We start from the raw sequence: 20,517 nt of genomic DNA, 5'->3' as shown, positions 1-20,517 counted from the left end.
CGCACACACACACACACACACACAGACACACGCACGCACGCACACACACACACACACACACACAGACACACGCACGCACGCACACACACACACTCACACACAGACACACGCACACACACACACACGCACACACACAGAAACACACGCGAGCGCGCGCGTCATCAGTGATGTAAAAGGAGGCGTAGTCGCAGTTTTGTTTATATAAATGCACCCCGGCTTCACTGACTCAGCAAAGTAAAGCACGATCCGCAAGTAGATTTGTTTCAAACCTTCCTGGGGACTAAGTGAGCGTACGTGTTGGTTTGAAAGGCAGAAGTCATGATTAAGAAAATGTCTCCGTCCGAACATGATTTTAATATCCCAGCTAAGAACTGCTACCGCATGGTCGTGCTCGGATCCACCAAAGTGGGCAAGACGGCGATCATCTCTCGCTTCTTGAACGAGCGGTTTGATGATCAGTACACGCCGACCATCGAGGACTTCCACCGAAAGTTCTATAGCATCCGAGGAGATGTCTATCAGTTGGACATCCTGGATACGTCTGGAAACCACCCCTTTCCTGCCATGAGGAGACTCTCCATCCTGACAGGTAATTGTTGTTGATCACTAGCTGGACAAGTTATAAATGATAATAATAATAAAAATAACAACATCAATAATAATAACAATAAATAATAATACTAATAATAATAATAATAAGAAGAAGAAGAAGAAGAAGAAGAAGAAGACGAAGAAGAAGAAGATGAAAAACGAAGAAGAAAATTATTATTATTATTATTATTATTATTATTATTATTATTATAGGAGGTTATTATAATTAAGTTAAAATAAAATATAGCATTAAAAAGTTATCAATCTAGTCAAAAAATAATAAAAAAGTAATCTGGCAATAATTTGTGGAAATAATTTGCTCTATTAAAGTCAAGAAAAAGATCAGTATATGACTGTACTGTACATCATACTTAAAATCGACGGGTTCGAGATACACTCATAGATGTTTGATCACAACACAGACCACATGCACCTGTTTTACTGGAAAGTGAACTGACGCACGTGTGTAAAATATTTTGACTAAAATCTTTTGTTTTTTTCTCAACCCTTTCAGGTGATGTTTTCATCCTGGTGTTCAGCTTGGACAATCGTGCGTCTTTCCAGGAGGTGCAGCGACTCAAGAGGCAGATCTTCGAGACCAAGTCATGTCTAAAGACCAAGACGAAAGAGAGCACTGATGTGCCAGTGGTTATCTGTGGCAACAAGTGCGATCGTGAGTTCACTCGCGAGGTTTCAGATGACGAGATCGAGCGACTGGTGGAGGGGGAACAGCGCTGTGCCTACTTTGAGGTATCAGCCAAGCGCAACACCAACGTGGACGTCATGTTTCACGCTCTCTTTGCCATGGCCAAACTACCCGACGAGATGAGCCCCGACCGGCACCGCAAGATCTCACTGCAATGTGGTGATGTGCTGCACAGAAAATCACTGCGCAATCGCAAATTCAAGGACGGCGGTGACGCATACGGCATCGTGGCTCCTTTCGCAAGGCGACCAAGTGTGCACAGCGATCTCATGTACATTAAGGAGAAAGCCTTACACCAAGGCACAAAGGATCGCTGTGTCATTTGCTAAAAAGACTAATTGGATTCTGAATGTCGTCTTAAAAACACCAGGGCGGTGCAGGGCGGTCTCGCTTAACAGAACGGCGAAAGCACGGGCCACTTTGGGTTTTATCAGATTCGTGAGACACGAACTTTCAGGGTTTGATCATGTGGAAGTGGAGCAAGCAAACAAGTTGGAGATGCTTCACAAACCTGCAAGCGTTTTGCCGACAAGACGTTACCGACGTTACCGACGTCACCGACGTTACCGACGAGTTTGCTCTGACACTTGATCACTTGTTTACAGTCTGCTAGAATATTTTTAAAGAACGCAATGAACATGAATGTCTGCGGCATTGTGAACAAACTAAATGAATGTATATTTATTCTTCTATGTCAATGTTTACTTTTGTTACAAAAAGGAAAATAAAAGACAAATCAAATTTTTAAACAAAATCGTTTCTTCAGTTGTCTTTTGATTCTGATTAGATAAACATAATTTTCTTCATTGCTATTAATATAGGACACTCATGAAAAAAGAGGATATAAAATGGGACCCAAAAAATATATTTCACAATTATTATTACAAATAAAACAAACAAAAAAAAACCCTGAATTTAGATTTAAAGCATCAATCTTTCTACCACAATAAAATAAAGCATCAATCTTTCTACCACAATAAAATAAAGCATCAATCTTTCTACCACAATAAAATAAATAATAATTGAATACAAAATTTCAATACATGAATAAGGTTTACTCTGAAACATCAGCAGGTCTATGGCACCTGTAATTTTGCACTACACATTAACAAAAGTATGCTAGTTCTAACCAATTAGTTATTGTAGTGCACTATATAAGATATAAATGCCATTATTGCGTGCCCCATATACTCACGTAAGATGAAATTTACGATGCAGTCATCATGTTTGCTTGGTTCAGTAAAAGTTAAAGGCTTGGTTGATATGCAAATCTACACAACTGCTTAAAATATAGCAACTTTACCTACTAAAACCTGTTTCATATATTACATCCATTTATTTCCATATGAATACACAATTCAATTGGTAAAACAAGTTATTTTTAGCAGGAGTTATTTAAATGCACTAAGACATTGTGAACAGATGCTGCTGTGTTTGTTTATTTATTTATTTATTTATTTTTGTTTTTTTGTTTGTTTTTGCTATATTTTTAATCCCATGCACACACTAAACATCTCATATAAGTTTAACTTGTTTTTTTTTAACCATTTCTTGAATGAATGCTTTCCATGCTACAAATATTAAAGAAACTTTATATAGATAAAAGGCCAGATATTGTGCTGATGCCATAGAATCACTTTTTGGTGCATATTAGGCCCATTTATTTTTTTCCCTTTCACTACATTGCCCTTTGATCACTTTTGACTATGCCACAATGAAGTGATATGGTTTAGATCTTGTTGGATCAAACCTTCTGAAAAAAGTCAATCTGGTTGTCCCTCTGATTATAAAAAAAATTATAATGGTAATTTCACACTAAACCTGGTTCTATGTAGAACCATTTAAAGAAGCTAAGAAGCAATAACTATGAAGTTAAATGAACCAATTAAGAGTACACTTACTGTACTGGCAAGACAGATCAAGAATTTCTTTGAATTTTGTACATCATTACAACGTAATATGTGTCTTTGGTAGACACGTCTGCTCAATGTAAATGTTTTTAAGGTTATGTTAACCTCAACACAGCTGAACAATTTTCTGGAATAAAAAGGATGTAAAAAGTGAAGGACTTTTGAAGGACACAGACAGAAACATGTTCTCATCCATACCCTTCTTTTATCAGGTTAAAAAAAAAACAATTTTATCTTGTTTATGACTTGAGAGCATGAATAATCTTGAGAGCTTGAGAGCATGAATAATCTCATTTTGAATGACCCTTTTTAGTTACCTTTTTGATTTTAGGAATTAGACAACACATCAAATCGCATTACTGAACTGTTGATATTCATCCATCTGAACTGCTTATCCTACATAAGGTCACAGAGAACCTGAATTGTATCTCAAATGTCTCAACCAGGCAGGGTACAGCCTAGATGGTGTGCCTACTGAACTGTGTACACACAACCTTTCACACACTATTTAGATATGCTAATTGTTCTACAACACGTCATTAATTCTGTCAGTATTAGAATTAAGCCACCTTAATTGGCTTAATTGGCCACCTTTAATCCTTCAGTGCAATTTGTGTTTTGAAAATTCTATGTGACATGTGGAACAGGCCAACCTCCAGTAACCTGAGTTCATGAACGAACCGGAGACCACTGCTAATTTTGACATAAAGGCTAGTAAGAAGAAAGCAAATATGGAGTTCTTAGAATTGTGCAAGTGAATCAAGGTCTTTAATATCATATAATATCCCATTATTATGCAAAACAAATATAAGGTTAAGCAGTAATAAAATAATGTTGGTATTTCTTGTTTCATAATGCAGTAAACTGCAAAAATCCAATCCATAGGCCTAATTTGCAAAAAGATATATGAATAAAATGTATATGCAATAGATGTTAAAGGAAATCTTAAACTACTGTATCTCTTGTAAGAGATGTTAGGTTGCATGCAAAATAAAGGAATGGAATTTTAGTCATCATTACCTCTCAAATCCAAGTTCTTAGGAACTGAAATGATCTAATTCATATGAAAATGCAAATGATGTTTAATAATGAGCCCATTTCTATGAAGAGTCAAGTATATGGAATTAATCTGTCCTTTTAGACTTTCCTAGTGATTGGAAAATGACTGTCACACATTTTGATGTAATTCATACTGAGATTCTTAGAAGGACACTGAAACTGAATGGTTTGACGAATAAGACAAATGTGCATTTGTAATTAGCATACAGCTACAATGCGTGACAACTACATGTGCATGTTTTGACTCCTACTATGCTGTTGTGGTTTGTACGCAAATTATGTCAACAGTCTTAAAGCACATTGCAGGTGGCTGAAAACAAACAGGCACACCATCACAGGTTTTATACTCAGACCCACCTTTATTCAGACTCACCTTCCATTCCAGGGTCAGAATGACGCAGGTGTTCATAAAAGATATTCAATAATAGAGGCTGATTAGTAGGACTGAATAAATACTGATTGTCATGGCATGGAATCACAATATTACTATAGAACTTCCAATGCCCTGTTCATGTCATTTGTTTCTAATTTTAATTTTGCATAAAATCATTCATATTTAATATTGAACTAATATCTGTATAAATACATTCACATACATAAAGTGTACAGTCTTTTAAATAAGATATGTGCTTTATAGCCATGTGCTATGCACTGTTTCAATTTCAAGCTGAATAAAAGATCGTATATGATTACTTTATCAGATTGCATTAAATGTTTTGTTCATTTTATTATGTAATTACCATTTTCTTTGAATTGTATAAATATTGCATGTTTTTTCTTTAAAAAGATGGTAATTAAAACCCAAGAACAAACCAACTGAGCTCAGAATATACGTGGCAGAGATAGTTTTCTAGAGCTTGTAGGTTTTTAGATTATGAGAAGATGCTTTCATTTCCAGCGCTTTGTAAGAGGTGAATCTTGGTCTCATAGTTTTATTATCACTTTTATTAACTCTCAAAGTCTTCTTTGTGCAGTTTGTTGGTGATGTTCATTTTTGGGTTTATCCTCACAGCTCTCCCAATGTTTCTGTTAATGTTTCCTTGGTTGACCTGTCAGTGTGTGGCTGTTAACACATCAATTGTTTTTTTCTTCTTCAGGACATTGCAAATCTTTTTATTGCCTATGACCAAAGCTTTTGCTCAAGCCAACAGTGGATCTAATCGATTTCCCTCTATCCTTAACCTTAAAATGGTTTGTTTTTCACCTATTGTAAGGTCTCATTCAATTTTAACAACTAATGTAGACTTTACAGGTGAAATACAGGGTTCAAACCAAGAGTAGACATTCAGGGATATTAACTGTTTAAACAAACTAACCAACAGGGCACACACAGGCAACAAGGAAATTTGTCAGTTATGTGTTTTAATATTTCTAAATACTTTAAATAGGCGCGTTCAATCAAAAAGTGTCATGTTCTAAGTTAATTAACACACTGAGATGTAAATATCAGGAAAGAAATGCTAAAATTCTGATCTATAATCATTTATGCATCTTTTTTTATCTCAAACACCAATGGCTTCAGTGTACATTAAAAACAATAGAATGGGCATTGCCGTTCCAATACTTTAAGAAGGGGACTGTATAATCCCAATTAAGTGCATTTCAGTTTCAAGTTGTAACATTCAACTGGGATGAAAAGTACAGTATTTATGTACTGTATGTCAAGTCTATAATGGCTTTGAATGTAATATGCAATAATATCATTTAATAAATTGAATAATATATGTATTTTCATCATCAAAGTTATACCAACATTATTTAAGAGGTGATATTTATTTATTATTTATTTAATTTATAGAAATTATTGATTTCATTTCATACTCTTACCCAACTGAGAGAAAAGGTAATGTGTTCTGTTTAGAATCTGAACTTGAATAAAACTATTACTAAAAAGTAAACATATGATACGTTTAAATAAATCCCATTTAAATCAAATTACTGGACCATGTCATTGAAGCTGCTAGACAGGAGGTTATTATTCCCAGATTTTGCATAACCTACCAGTCATATAGCAATCTTTTGTTCATCCAACTAGCCTACCTCTTAAAGACAAGTGGGCGCTTCATTTGCTTTGATCAAACTGCTAAATGTGCGCTGATGGCATTTGTCATTCAAATTTCAAATATTTGTCACACAAATATTTCAGCTAAAGGCTTGTTAGAATTGGCCCTAAGGTTTTTACCTTTGCCTACTACATTCATTCATAAGGGCGTAATACACTAATGAAAGTGATTCTAAGGATCTTAAATTTCATATGAAGGAACAGCCAAACCCTGCTACTAAGGTAAGGTTGTGGAAGGCATTTTCATGTCACAGGTCATACACCATTGCAAGACTGAACACAACAACAAGACACAAGGTAGTTCTTCTGCATAAGCAAGGTCTCTCCCAGGCATAGATTTTTAAAGAAAAATCTGTGGTTTCAAGATTTGCTGTATAAGCTATTTTGAAGAAAAACAAAGAAACAGCAATGTTGATGACCGTGCACATACAGTAGTAGTCGGCTGCAGGGATTCATACTTTATTCCATTTTACATTGACAGATGTCCAACAGTGCCATCAGCAAAAAACTGGAAACAGAAACCTGTGGGACCTATGTACACCCCTCTACTGTATGGAATAGTCTGGCCAGAAGTGGTCTGCATTGAAGAATTGCAGCCAATAAGCCATACCTCTTACGTGCAACAAGGCTACTCAACTATGCACAAAAACAATGGAACTGGGGTGCAGAAAACTGGCAGCAGATGCTCTGGACTAAGAAGTCAAAAATGTTAATATTTGGCTGCAGCAAGATGTTGTTTGATGAAGGGCTGTAGAGCAGTACAATAATGAGTATCTGCAGGTAATAGTGAAGCATGGTGAAGATTCCTTGTATGTATGTTCCTTATAAATGTAAATGTACTTCAAAATCTGTGTGCAAGTGCACCTAGAAATATAGATGCTCTTTTGAAGGCAAGGGGTGTTCACACCAAATAATGATTTGATTTGAATTTCTCTTTTGTCATTTATGTTCCATTTTGTTAATGTTTGTTACTTTTATTTTTGAAAGCATTCTTGAAAGCATCAGACTATGTAGGCTTGCTTTTACCGAGTGGAAATACACTGATAATTGTTTCTCATGAAACTTGTTTTTCTAGTTCCTTTTGACTGCAGAGCATCTGATTTTGGAAACAGGATGTGATTTCTGTTCGCTGAACCAGGGATTAATATCTACCCTGTGTTCCGGACATCCGTTGCTAATGGTTAGCCTATTCAGGATGTTAGCATGTTAAGAATGTTGGATGCTGAAAGTGTAATATTTAATCCACAAGTGACTGTGCTAAGCTCAGCGAGGGTCACTCCATGCAGTTTTTGTTCCTTTACACAGTTATGTAACCTGCCCCATATGATGTGTCTCTAGAGAGCACAAGTAGCTGACCAATCAATTAAGCACAGAAAATGGAAATTACTATTTTGTTTTTTATTTTACTTGATTAAAGCTTTACTTGAAAGCATTGTTCTAGTTGTCAGTTTGTTATCAGTTTTACACAAACTCCATATTTGCTAATCAATCAGGTGAGCTCATTGATAAGAGGCATTATTTAAAATTGAAAAGTAGTTTGGATTTCTTAGTGATTGCCATTGTGCATTCCTAAAAAATCCTCTTGGACTTGCTATGCAACTCTGTCACTGAGATTCTAAGAAGGACATTAGAAATGAACATTCTCAGGATTACATTATCATGTCTAGTCATGTACTGTAGAAGAAACACATCTATATAAAGATATCTGTGGGCTCACTGTGTATGTGCCAGTATGAGGCAAAATGTACCTTTAAAAATTATAGTGTGACTCTTTACTGCTCAGCCATAACATTAAAACCACCTTCCTAATATTGTAATTATACCTACAGTATATGGCTTTTGAACTTTTTGGCATGTTCCTCAAACCCCTCTTGCACAGTGTGGCAAAGAGCATTATCCTGCTGAAAAAGGAAACTGCCATTTGGGAAAATCACTCACTGCCATGAAAGGGTGTACTTGGTCTGCAAAAATGTTTAAGTATATAGCAAGTGTGAAAGTAACATCCACACGAGTGCCAGGACCCAAAGGTTCCTTGGAGAACATTACCCAGAGCATCATACTGCCTCTACCAGCTTTCTTTTTCTTAGTGAATACTTGCGCCATTTTTCCCCAGGTAAGCAACACAGATGTATTACCACATTCTCACAGAGACCATCGCAGCCAGACCCAGACACAGGATACAATGCAACACATTTATGAGATGAGAGACACAAAATAACATAACCGTACATAACAAAATAAGCACATGAACACGCATGACAAGAAGTTATTTGTAAGGCAACACATTAGGCATAACAAGCAACAGGTGTGGGAAAAGACATTTGACTTTCACAACCAGAATCTCTGCCAGCACCCCCTCCATTGGCCTGTCTGAGAATTGTCAGATAAGTTACTGACATAAACCCCTTCTTTAAGGAACGACTTCAGACGCAACCAAAATGGCCCAAAGTGGAAAATAGGGAGCACAACGCAACAGCAAGGGGAAAGGGGGCAGAGGGATGGCATTGCCCAAGGAGGAAACAAGGGAAACTTTAACCCAAACAATCACCCACAGAGTCCATAGCCAGGATGCATAGCCAAGTCAGCTATGAACTTTTAGCAATGGATAGGGTCAGCATGTGCACTCTGGCTGCTCTGTGGCTAGGCAGCTCTATACATTTCAAGCTGTGGTGTACTGAGTGTTTCTAATGTAGGTAAAAATAAATTTTCAGTTTTGAAAATTGTGGCTTTTCTGTGAGATTGGATCCAATGGACTAGACTTTGTAAATACCTGCACCTCACAAGACCACAGGAACACCTCACAAGACCTGACATTTTAAAGATGCCCTGATCCAGTCGTCTTGGCCCTTGTCAAAGTCACTCAGATCCTTAAGCTTGCCTATTTTTTCCTGCTTCCAATACATCAACTTTGAGAACTAACTGTTAACTTGCTGCTTTATATATATATATATATATATATATATATATATATGTATATATATATATATATATATATATATATATATATATATATACATATATATATATATATATACATATATATATATCTCACCTCTTGACGGGTGCCACTGTAATTATACAGTATAATCAATGGAAATGTGTCATTTGTCAGTGGTTTAATGTTATGTCTGGTCTGTGTTGACCTCAGAAACTCTAGTTTACTCAAACCCTTTTTTTGCACTGCTTCATTTATCTCATTTGCCTCATATAGACCACTGCATAAACATATTAGGGCAAATATAATGCCTGAGATATGTACCTTTCGTGTTTCACAGTAAAATCACAAGCTGCAATTTTGTTTTATTAACTTCAAATAATTGAAAGGCGCCTGATAAAGTTAATAATTGTTATAATGTAAATTGATGAGAACAAAATTGTTTTGTGGCTGTTCCACACAACAGGATAAATTTAAACAGTAAAAACATATGTGTTATTTATTAATAAATTGTTGTAAAAGAGGAATAATGAACTTTGAGATCTTTCTAATATTGTTTTGGCACCATAATGGCATGCTGTTGTAGTAAAGTTATCAACAGTATGTTCCATCGTGATACCAAAACAATATTAGGAAGATCTCACCAGTATTGCATAGTAATATGTAAAGCTGCTATTAACATATTTGCTAGCACAGAAAGTGTTTCTCTTTTGTTCTTCTCAAATCAGCTGAATGAAAAATCTTGGTTGATTCTATTGTGAAACATCTTTATTTGTGTATGTGGTTCTGTACAGTTCTATACCTGCAGGCAATGATATTATACTGATTATTTCAGGATACTAGGGTGTTATAAGCTCAGCATTTGAACAGAACATTTCCTCAGCTCCTCCCTTGGATTACATAACATTTCAGGTTAATTTGAACGTGTCCAGCAGTATATGGGTTTTGAACAGGTGGGCATCTTATGATTAAGTGAAATTTGTATATACGAAACAGGCAAATGCACGAAAGGAAAAAAAAACAATTGCAACATTTTTTTTAATGGGATAACTTATATGTCCCTACATTTTCATTTAGATTATTATGTTTTAAGTCTTTCATTGATCCTGATGACCTGACGTTTGAAACACACATACACTTATAGACAGAAAGATTTGACTTTGTTACTCAAAATCGATCAGAGAGTGAACATACGTGAGCTTTTTTAACCAAATTTTACAAAATTGTGAGACGATTGTGGAAATTCTTGTGGGAATTGCCTTAAGCTCTTGTTAAGGTTCACATGCAAGGAGTGCTCTGTTCTGAATCTTTATGGGATATTATTCTGTGTAATCTAATACTAATCTAATATTTAATTATAACGAATATATTTAATACGTTTTGTCTGTCAAGACAAACGTGGAAATGTTATTCAGATTTCAACAATCACTGTTGTTTCATGTGAACACTCTCTCTCTCACTCATTTTCTACCGCTTATCCGAACTACCTCGGGTCACGGGGAGCCTGTGCCAGGCGTCATCAGGCATCAAGGCAGGATACACCCTGGACGGAGTGCCAACCAATCGCAGGGCACACACACCCTCATTCACTCACTCAATCACACACTACGGACAATTTTCCAGAGATGCCAATCAACCTACCATGCATGTCTTTTGACCGGGGGAGGAAACCGGAGTACCCGGAGGAAACCCCCGAGGCACGGGGAGAACATGCAAACTCCACACACACAAGGCGGAGGCGGGAATCGAACCCCCAACCCTGGAGGTGTGAGGCGAACGTGCTAACCACTAAGCCACCGCGCCCCCCTGATGTGAACAATGAACAATAAATATTCCTTATAGATACTTACTTTCTTTATAATTTCATTTCTCTGGCTAAAGACATTGGAAACACATAAACCTTTACAAAATGTCATTTATACTATACGTCTTTTAAATTCTCAAACCCACTTATACAGAAAATGTTCATTTAGTCTTTATAAGAGCAGCTATGGTTGTAACAGGTTTTGATCACAGTTTCTAATTATTGTTGTTTCTATAGTAACAGCTCATTAACAGGGACTATGGCAGACATTCCACATAATCTAAGGCTATTAATAAACAGGTTTAAAAATGTGCTGTTATTTAACTATGAAAAATGTATAGTCTTTGCTATGGTGGAGCATTCTGTAAGAGCATTTAACATTAACGGGGTCTCTGGAGTGGGAATGAACCTCCTAGTTTCTCAGTAACATGGCAAGCTGTATTTTATTGGCTTATTATCTTCAACATATAGAAAGAAGAGAGATGTAATGTAACTATAAGTTGTTTGAAAATGTCACTCAGTAATGAGTAAAATATTATTTGGAAAAAACAGCACTGTTCTGTTTAACTATATCACAAAATGGTTTAAAAATTATATCACACAATATTTGCATATGTTATAAATATACTCATGCATAAGAATTTTGATCAGCTGTTTGCCTTTCATGATGACTGGCTCACAACCACTCGGGACTTGGACCTTGTTGCTAGATTGCCCTTCTCTTGGAATACACATTTTAAAAAAAAAACAACCAACCAACCAACCAACCAAAAAAAAAAAAAACAAGGACTATTCCTGCTTTTCTCAATCAAGGTTTACTGTAACTTACCCACATGTCTTTCTGCCTTGAACGCTTTGTGCCACCTTTGAGTCATGTTTCTAAAATTTACTGATAAAAACTTAAAAAATGGCCTGTTTGCAATTCTTCACATGAACAAGCAGACGCTCAGCTCCCTGGAGGTCATGCCTCATCAGAGCACTTACATGCTTGTCAGAACGAACAACGAACACTCTGAGACGATGTGTTTACAGACAGACTGTCCTGAAACAAAGTTGGTGGGTTAGGGGTTAAGAGACACCCACACAACACACTGACGAAGGTAGCGTACTGCTGTAAATAGTATTTAATAGATCTCTTAGTAGTGACCACAATTTCATATTAATATGCTGCTACAGTACAACATCATTTTATATACAGTGTATATTATAGTCATAAATAATCACTGTACAGCATAAAACTAGGATAAGGCCCAGGTCCAGTGCAATCATTTATTAGAGATGAATATGCATTTGTGCTATAGGTGCTATATTTTACTTAATATACTGAAACTCTAGTGAGGATTTTTGAGCTCTTTCTGTATATGTTCTGTGTTATTTTTTTTTTTTTTTGTTTCTTTAAAAAATCTGTTTAGGAAGAATTCAGATGTACCTTCTTTGTCCTGGACCAAAGGTAAATAAACCTTGAAAGTCTGAAGTCTTGAAAAGGATATACACTCGTCTAAGTCATCTAATGGAATAGTATAGTCAGTGCTTTTGTGTGTATGTGTTATGTCACACTGACTACTCATAAATCTATAAAGTTATGTTCATTAAATCAGTGGATAAATGGGCTTCTCCAGAATGAATCAGAAGTGACAAAATTTAGTTGCTCCTTGACTTGATTTAGTTATGATGTTGTGGTACAGCTGGTGTGGTTGGAAAAAAAGATGCACAGAGAGTATTTATGGGCTGTTCAGATAAATCAACACTGTGATGTTGACAGAGAAGAAAGACTGTTTGCTCTACGAACATCCGCAATCTGTTCATGTGTGTGAAATAAATGGAGAGGTTTTAGATCATACTGAGGTTATATTTGTGATATATAATTTATATATAAAAGCTCAAAGCTTGTATGAAAGTGTGTATGATTAGATCTATACACTACATTTATAATATGAATATTTGTACAATGTTAGGTTTAGTTGTGATGCAGGCACTAAGTTTAGATTTGAGATTTAAAATTTGATCCTAGCTTCTTTTTTTTTTTAATATTTAATTAAACGACTTTGTATTTTGATTGATAAAAACACTTCACTATAGGCATACATTGTTAGTTAGTTTGTCTGTTTTTGTTTTTGTTATTTTTTAAGACAGGATTTGATGTATGAAAATGCATGACATACACCAGAAGACCATTTATTAGTAGTGCTTTACTCACTGCAGATTAGTGAGAACAGGGATGATCAAGCAAGCACGGCAGAACAAAAACAAAAGTTCTACAGATTTAAAGCACAAAACAAAACATGTTTTTTGAGTTGCGTGACTCATGTAATGTTCTCTGAGTCTCAGGTACAATTAAGTCACTTTACTTGAAAACACAGTGTTTCTTTAAGTGTTTCTTTCTTTCTTTATTTTTTTCTTTCTTTCTTTCTTTCTTTCTTTCTTTCTTTCTTTCTTTCTTTCTTTTCTTTGATCAACCCGATCTTGAATTTACATGACTAAATGATTTTTAAATGATTTCATTAAAAATGTACAGTAGATTCGTATCTGTGCTGATGAATTTTCCATCATTAATCTAATGTGATATTCCATAATACTTTATTATTGGAAAATTATTGTGGGGGAAGGTTAATTGTTGCTGTCTATGTAACTAAAATTAAACATACTTAATTTCCGTGTAAACACACTACTGCTATTTATGGTAACAGTGTAGAGCTAGCAGTGGGAACAAGGTGGGGGTGTTAAATCATAAAAAGTGTGTGTGTGCGTGTGTGTGTGTGTGTGTGTGTGCGTGTGTGTGTTTGTGTGTGCGCGTGTGTGAGAGAGAGTGTGTGTGTTTATGTGTTTGTTTTATAGAACCAGATTCTCTCATTTTTGAGCATTTATTCACTCTATTTCTTTGGATCTTTTAGTGGCCATGAAAGTGCTTCCACTATAACCTTCAAATTGACATTGATTGTTTAGCGGTGACTTGGTACATTTAGAAGCTTCCAAACATTGACAATGCAGGATTTTGTCAGATTTCCATGATGCCTCCCTGATGTCCACATGATGAAGTGTAAAAACATGCATTTGGCACCATCTAGTGTACGTAATTACTCAGCAATTTCAAGATTTTGTATTACTTTTATAAGTTTACACAAATTGCTTGACTAATTAATTAGCATAAAACCAATGTGTTGTAAACGAAAATAAAAATGTTAGTCAAGTAGGTTTACTATAGATTGTGATTTTAAGCCCTAAATGATCAGACTGATGTTTTCGGTGATAAGCAAAGGGCTACATTTCCATCTGCTCTGTTTTTTGTATTTTTCAGAAAAATTATAAATGGATGTATTAATCTACCTTGACCAGTATATTGCTTGATGACCCAAAAAAAAACAATGTCTATAATGGACTGTAAGACATGCTGGTGGTGTTTCCCAATGGTTTCCATTTATTATGTTGCTGTGCTATGTTTTACAGTGATGCAAAGAACAAAAGAATTTAGCTAATTCTATTTCTTTAGGTCTTTTTTGATGCTGCTGCTGCTGTTGTTGTTGTTGTACAGTATATTGCTGTTTACCTTGGGCTTTTTTTCCAATATCTTCAGAATTTCACCTTGTGCTCTTAGTGTGATCTTTGCATAATGCCTACTCAAAAGAAGAGAAGAAACAGTGCTAAATTTTCTCCACTTGTAGACATTTTGACTTATTGTAACTCCACTTATATAAACTCCAAAGGCTTTTCTGGCCTTTTCCAGGCACATCTACAAATATTTTCTAGTGTCCTCTGTGAGTAATTTTCTTTATAGAACATTTTGCAGATCTGATTTGATCTAAATTGGATTTGAATTGTTTTAAAAATTAAACAAATTGAATACTTGAATGATCTGTTAGTGAGCCTCCAAGAAGACAATATACAATACAATAAATCGTATTTAACATGTTTAAAATACAAGTTATATGTAAATTGGCTGGAAAAAAAATCATTTTATTGAAGGTACAGTTAGAGGTGAAGAGTTTAGATTGGGATGATCAAATAGTTTTGTCTTTTTCAATTGTCTATTTCAATAAATGACAATTTAAATTTAAAAACAACCTCACCAGCAGGTTGTTCTGTGAACTAATTATGTTATAAAGATTTATTATAGCTACATGTTTATTGATTTAAATTAATTCAAGCAAAGTCTTTTTTAATGGCCTGATGGCCATTAGAAGGTCCATGCCAGTTTGTTTGAAAAGATCCACGATCACAGTGATGTTTTTGGAGTGGTTGGCAGATTCACCATTTGACATTTGAGTCGTGCTGCACACCACCTACAGCATCGCTCTGTCTGCCAGCCAATAAAAGTGGGCCATTAGACAGTTTAATGCGTTATCTTTTAATGCTTTACCAGCCATGGGATTACAATGAGCCGAATGGTAAAGAGGCTCCCAATGGCTCATAAAGCATCCTGTGTCACCTGATATAACCTATCCCAAATAACTGAAGCATACAGGTGGGTTAGTGCAACATCAGGCTAAATTTGCTGACTATTAATTAATAATTGAGACCACCCTCCATGTCCCCATAGCACAGACTTGGCATTGACAGCCCTGGCACTGCCTCACCAGCCAATGTTGCACAGATTACACACCATTCTTATCTACTGTAGGACCCATCCACAATCATTTCCCTAACTATTTCCTGAAACTCTGGCCAACCCAAGAACTCTGGGTAAGGATGTGAGCTATGAAGGTATGTGGTAGACTAGTGGGTAAAGTGTTGGACTAATGATCAAAAGGTGGCAAGTTTGCTCCAGCAGAACTAGATTGAGTGACTCCTTGGCACCGTGCTCCTACATTTGCATTTGCAGTGGTAAAGTTTGTAGTTGACACCTCTCAGATCCCATTAGTCAACATAAAGAGAAAGTTTTACAAGGATCTTATAGGCTTGGACCACATATTTAATGTTTTGGAAAAAGCTGAAGCAAGAAAGACATAAATAGACTAATCAACTATAAATGACGTAGCTTCTTGGAAAGGTAGAGTGTTGAGGGCAGGTCTAAGGTAGAACCAGGCTGAGACACAGGGCTTATTAAACAATGTTCCTAGGTTAGGCTACAGAACCACTACAAACCAGACCAGTAGAACACAGTTAGTGAAAGTTAATAATATCTGCAAGATAAAGTCCTTTCTCAAGAGCCCAAACAAACACTAGAAGCCCAAACTTCCAGTCACTTGCTCAGAAACTTATTCACTAAGCTACCAGTTCCATTTTTTAGCATGTGTTAGCAATGGCGCACACTCACAAACCTGTGCAGTGAAATCATGCAGTGGGAATTCAACTTGCATGCAAAAGTATGTGCCCATATTGGGTTTAAATGTAGAAATAGACAAGTAAGAATTTTAATTTGCCATACACGAATTCATGTAACATCATGTAACGAATTCATGTATCATCATAAAAGATGATAAAATATGAAAGAGGACAGATAGCACCAGCTCAACAACCGCCCTCATAACAGGTCCATCAGCCACCAGCTCCAGCAGATGGGGGCATCTCTGCTAGCCAATCAAATTTCAGTGTCATCTGAAACGTTCCTAGATATTTCTGTATAACACCTTACATTGCTTACAGAGAAATCAGGCACAAAATTGCAGTTCATTGCCGAGCTTACAGTAGGTTATAGTTATGTTCTATCAGAGTATGAATACGAAAACAAACAAATTAATTAATAAAAAGAGGAAAACAACAACAACAAAAAAAAAACAAACTGTGATTGTTATAATAATAATAATTATTATTATTATTAATAATAATAATATAGGTGTTGTTCTAGTTCTTTATGTTTTTATATATTTATGGGCAAATCATTATTGTTTCACTATTTAAACCTTTTTCTGCTCTTTTGGATGTTTTATTAATTGGTGATTTGTGTTGAGAGAAAAACAAGCTCCGTTTGTTTGCTTTCTTCAGACCGGTAAAAATACCACATCACTAGCAAAAGGGCATCGTTCTTCTCCAATCATGTTCTTACTGTAACTTGTATGGGCCTGGACATAGAGGGGAAATAGTAACGTCACCAGCCAATCGTTTGTAAGACGCCTTCGTGTTAGCCAATTAAAAAGCGAAGTAGGCGGGCTCTACAGAGCTCATGGTGTACGCTTGAAATCCGTGTTGCTGTTGCCGACCATAAAAATCTGTTAAGTGCAAGTGGAAGTGCTGGAAGTAGCAAATGTTAAACGCTTAGCTAACGCGATACGGCCAGAAACGGCAGTCTATAGAGCAGCTGATGTAACAAAGCTCAATATAACGAATAGCACTTTTTCTTAGTAGATGCCTGCTTTTGTTCTTGGACCTTTCAGTAACATTAGTGGATCCGTTTTCATTCGGAAACCGCTGCTGGACAGTTAGTTAGCTTGCTAGTGTTGTGAGCTAGTTCACGTTATTTCTTCCCGGACACGTTTCCTCCCTTTAAAACCCCTAAAGCTGAATGTGCTTTCTGTCATGTGTCCGGCCGGGTGCTCTCATGTGAATGGTTTCAAAGTGGACAATTGGAAGCAAAACCTCCGTGTCATATATCAGTGCTTTGTGTGGACCGGCACCGCAGAAACCAGGAGACGGAAGGTAAAGCATGAGAAACAAAACCAAACAAACAAACAAATCCCAACACGGTTAGCTAAAAGCTTCAGGGACAAAGTGAAAGCGAAAAACGTTATCTCATTGTATCCTAGTGTGTTGAGTGTATTGTGTACGACGCCCCAGTTGGAAGCACATCACATCACATCAGACACATAATCCGTGTATCTCCGTTAAGTCGAGTGTACAAGTTGTCCCAGTCCTTTCTCAGGCTAGCTACAGAATATGGGTGTGTTAGGAAAACTACAAAACTGGGTGGGTTTGTATCCAGTCAGCTGCTAGCCGTCTAGACCGGTCAGTGTGCTGAGGAAAGGGATGCAGTGGACGACGTGATGCTCAGAACCAAGTAGACTGCAATGAGATAACGCACACAATCTGCTCCTCTTTCAGTCTGCTGCCCAGTTTTTACAATGATCAGTAGTCCAAGTTGGGTCTAGTTAAGTGTATGTGTGTGTGTGTGTGTGTGTGTGTGGAGGTTAATCTGGAACAACGCCCACCCTGATGTGTGATATAGACTTCACTGAGCTAGCATGCTGTTGCATTTGCCATTAACTGAATCTGTTCTGACTGTTCGAGGACTGACTAGATGTTTCAGATGACCGTGAACATACAACAGGCTCATTTACATTTACAGCATTTGGCAGACGCCCTTATCCAGAGCGACTTACATTATCTCTTTTTTTATACAGCTGAGCAATTGAGGGTTAAGGGCCTTGATCAAGGGCCCAACAGTGGCAGCTTGGTGGACCTGGGATCGAACTCACAACTTTCCGTTTGGTAGCCCAACACCTTAACCACTAGGCTACTACATGCCCTGTTTGGCTCACACAGTCTTCGGCGAGTGTCCATGGAGTTGTCTGTAGAGTTTATGGAAACACAGCTATCCCTATATCCCTAGAAAAACTGTGATGTCACAGATAACTAAGCATAACACAATCTGTATTTAGTTTTTTTCACCTCATAGGTTTGTTGAACGTGTTCCCATTTCATTAAAGGATGGCAAACAACTATTTCAGAATGTTTTACAACACCGTTTACCTCGAACGTGTTTAACGAGCCATGTGTGTCTTTATAGGAGTGTTGCGGTAAAAGTAATGCTGTTTCCATGTAGGTCTGAGGAGTTGACTGTGAAGCGCTGTTATTCCCAAATACTAGATTTCCACCTCATCTCTGGTCACAGTGCGCTATTGTCACTCAGTGAATGTCACATTCATCAAGCTGCATATGAACTAATTTATTTGGGAATTGTTTGCTGGAGCATAGCTGGAATGAATACAAATAAGACTAGCCATGCATTAAAAAAAAAAAAAAAGAAAAAGCATGCTGTAAAATGTGTTGGAGCTTTTCACTGCCTCTGATTGATGACACTGTGCGATGCTACTTTACGATGTATATCTGGAGGTGCTCTCAATTAGTTGTCATTTTCTTGTTTTCAGCAGTCTGAGCTTTGCCTTTTATGGAGTTGTGTAGGTGTTACTACTACTACTACTACTACTACTACTACATTTAAACGAGCTAATTGACATTTATAAATACAGCTTTTGTAAACCTGGCAAGAATATTTAGTTTACTCTGCTGGATAAAATCATTTAGAAATGTCTTTAGTAAAAAGACTGATAACTGGCACCTTGTGAACGCATTATGATTGTTTTTATGCATTATCATGCCATATTTTTAGTGAGGAACAATAGTTTTGACTGAATTGGCAGCCTCTAAAAATTTTCAGCTACCAGGTTGGCATCATCCTTTAATAATTTGCTTGTCAATACATTGAGCATATTTTCTGAGATTGCAAGGCACTCAAAGTCTTTGTAGTAAATGGAAAGATGTGAATTTTGCACTGTGGTAAATTCCCCAAGACCCTGCTTCAGGGCACAATCAGTGCTGCTTGTAATTCCTACAACTTTTTAGAGGTCCCAGTGCTGCCTTTACTTCTGTCTGCTTGTTCTGTCTTTTGTTTTTATAACAGGTGCTTATCTATGATGGAAACTTTGCAGACAGTACATGCATTCATTCATTCATTCATCTTCTACCGCTTATCCGAACTACCTCGGGTCACGGGGAGCCTGTGCCTATCTCAGGCGTCATTGGGCATCGAGGCAGGATACACCCTGGACGGAGTGCCAACCCATCGCAGGGCACACACACACACTCATTCACACACTAGGGACAATTTTTCCAGAGATGCCAATCAACCTACCATGCATGTCTTTGGACCGGGGGAGGAAACCGGAGTACCCGGAGGAAACCCCCGAGGCACGGGGAGAACATTCAAACTCCACACACACAAGGTGGAGGCGGGAATCGAACCCCGACCCTGGAGGTGTGAGGCGAATGTGCTAACCACTAAGCCACCGTTCCCCCACAGTACATACAAAATAAACCAAATACCTACATTTATGTTAAAACCTTTAAAATGCATGATCTGTGCAGTTATCTTGGTAAGCATGTTTGTGCTTTTGCATTTTGACTGGATGTCAGGCAGTAGTAAGTGCAGTGATTGCATGAATTTTAGATGTAACATGATTTAATATGATAATTAACTCATTCATTCATCTTCTACCGCTTATCCGAACTACCTCGGGTCACGGGGAGCCTGTGCAGGCGTCTCAGGCGTCATCGGGCATCAAGGCAGGATACACCCTGGACGGAGTGCCAACCCATCGCAGGGCGCACACACACTCTCATTCACTCACACAATCACACACTAGGGACAATTTTCCAGAGATGCCAGTCAACCTACCATGCATGTCTTTGGACCGGGGGAGGAAACCCCCGAGGCACGGGGAGAACATGCAAACTCCACACACACAAGGTGGAGGCGGGAATCGAACCCCCAACCCTGGAGGTGTGAGGCGAACGTGCTAA

At 37.2% G+C, this 20,517-nt stretch overlaps 2 protein-coding genes across 2 annotated transcripts in view; both read left to right on the top strand.

Moving 5' to 3' along the window:
• The first annotated feature begins 244 nt into the window (after positions 1-244).
• LOC132861145 (dexamethasone-induced Ras-related protein 1-like) lies at positions 245-2,012 on the top strand. The gene is made up of 2 exons (XM_060892532.1): positions 245-589; positions 1,106-2,012. The coding sequence occupies exons 1-2, from the start codon at positions 319-321 to the stop codon at positions 1,624-1,626; spliced, it is 792 nt and encodes a 263-aa protein (XP_060748515.1). The 5' UTR covers positions 245-318; the 3' UTR covers positions 1,627-2,012.
• Positions 2,013-17,162: 15,150 nt separating this feature from the next.
• LOC132861162 (ubiquitin carboxyl-terminal hydrolase 22-like) overlaps positions 17,163-20,517 on the top strand; it is a 43,906-nt gene continuing 40,551 nt past the window's right edge. The window contains exon 1 of the mRNA XM_060892550.1: positions 17,163-17,637. Within this exon, the coding sequence (XP_060748533.1) occupies positions 17,518-17,637 (120 nt within the window). The 5' untranslated portion in view covers positions 17,163-17,517. The remainder of the gene's footprint in view (positions 17,638-20,517) is intronic.

Source organism: Tachysurus vachellii, chromosome 18, assembly GCF_030014155.1.
Source record: "Tachysurus vachellii isolate PV-2020 chromosome 18, HZAU_Pvac_v1, whole genome shotgun sequence".
In the NCBI taxonomy this organism is placed as follows: domain Eukaryota; kingdom Metazoa; phylum Chordata; class Actinopteri; order Siluriformes; family Bagridae; genus Tachysurus; species Tachysurus vachellii.
This window is presented reverse-complemented; position numbering and strand designations above follow the sequence as displayed.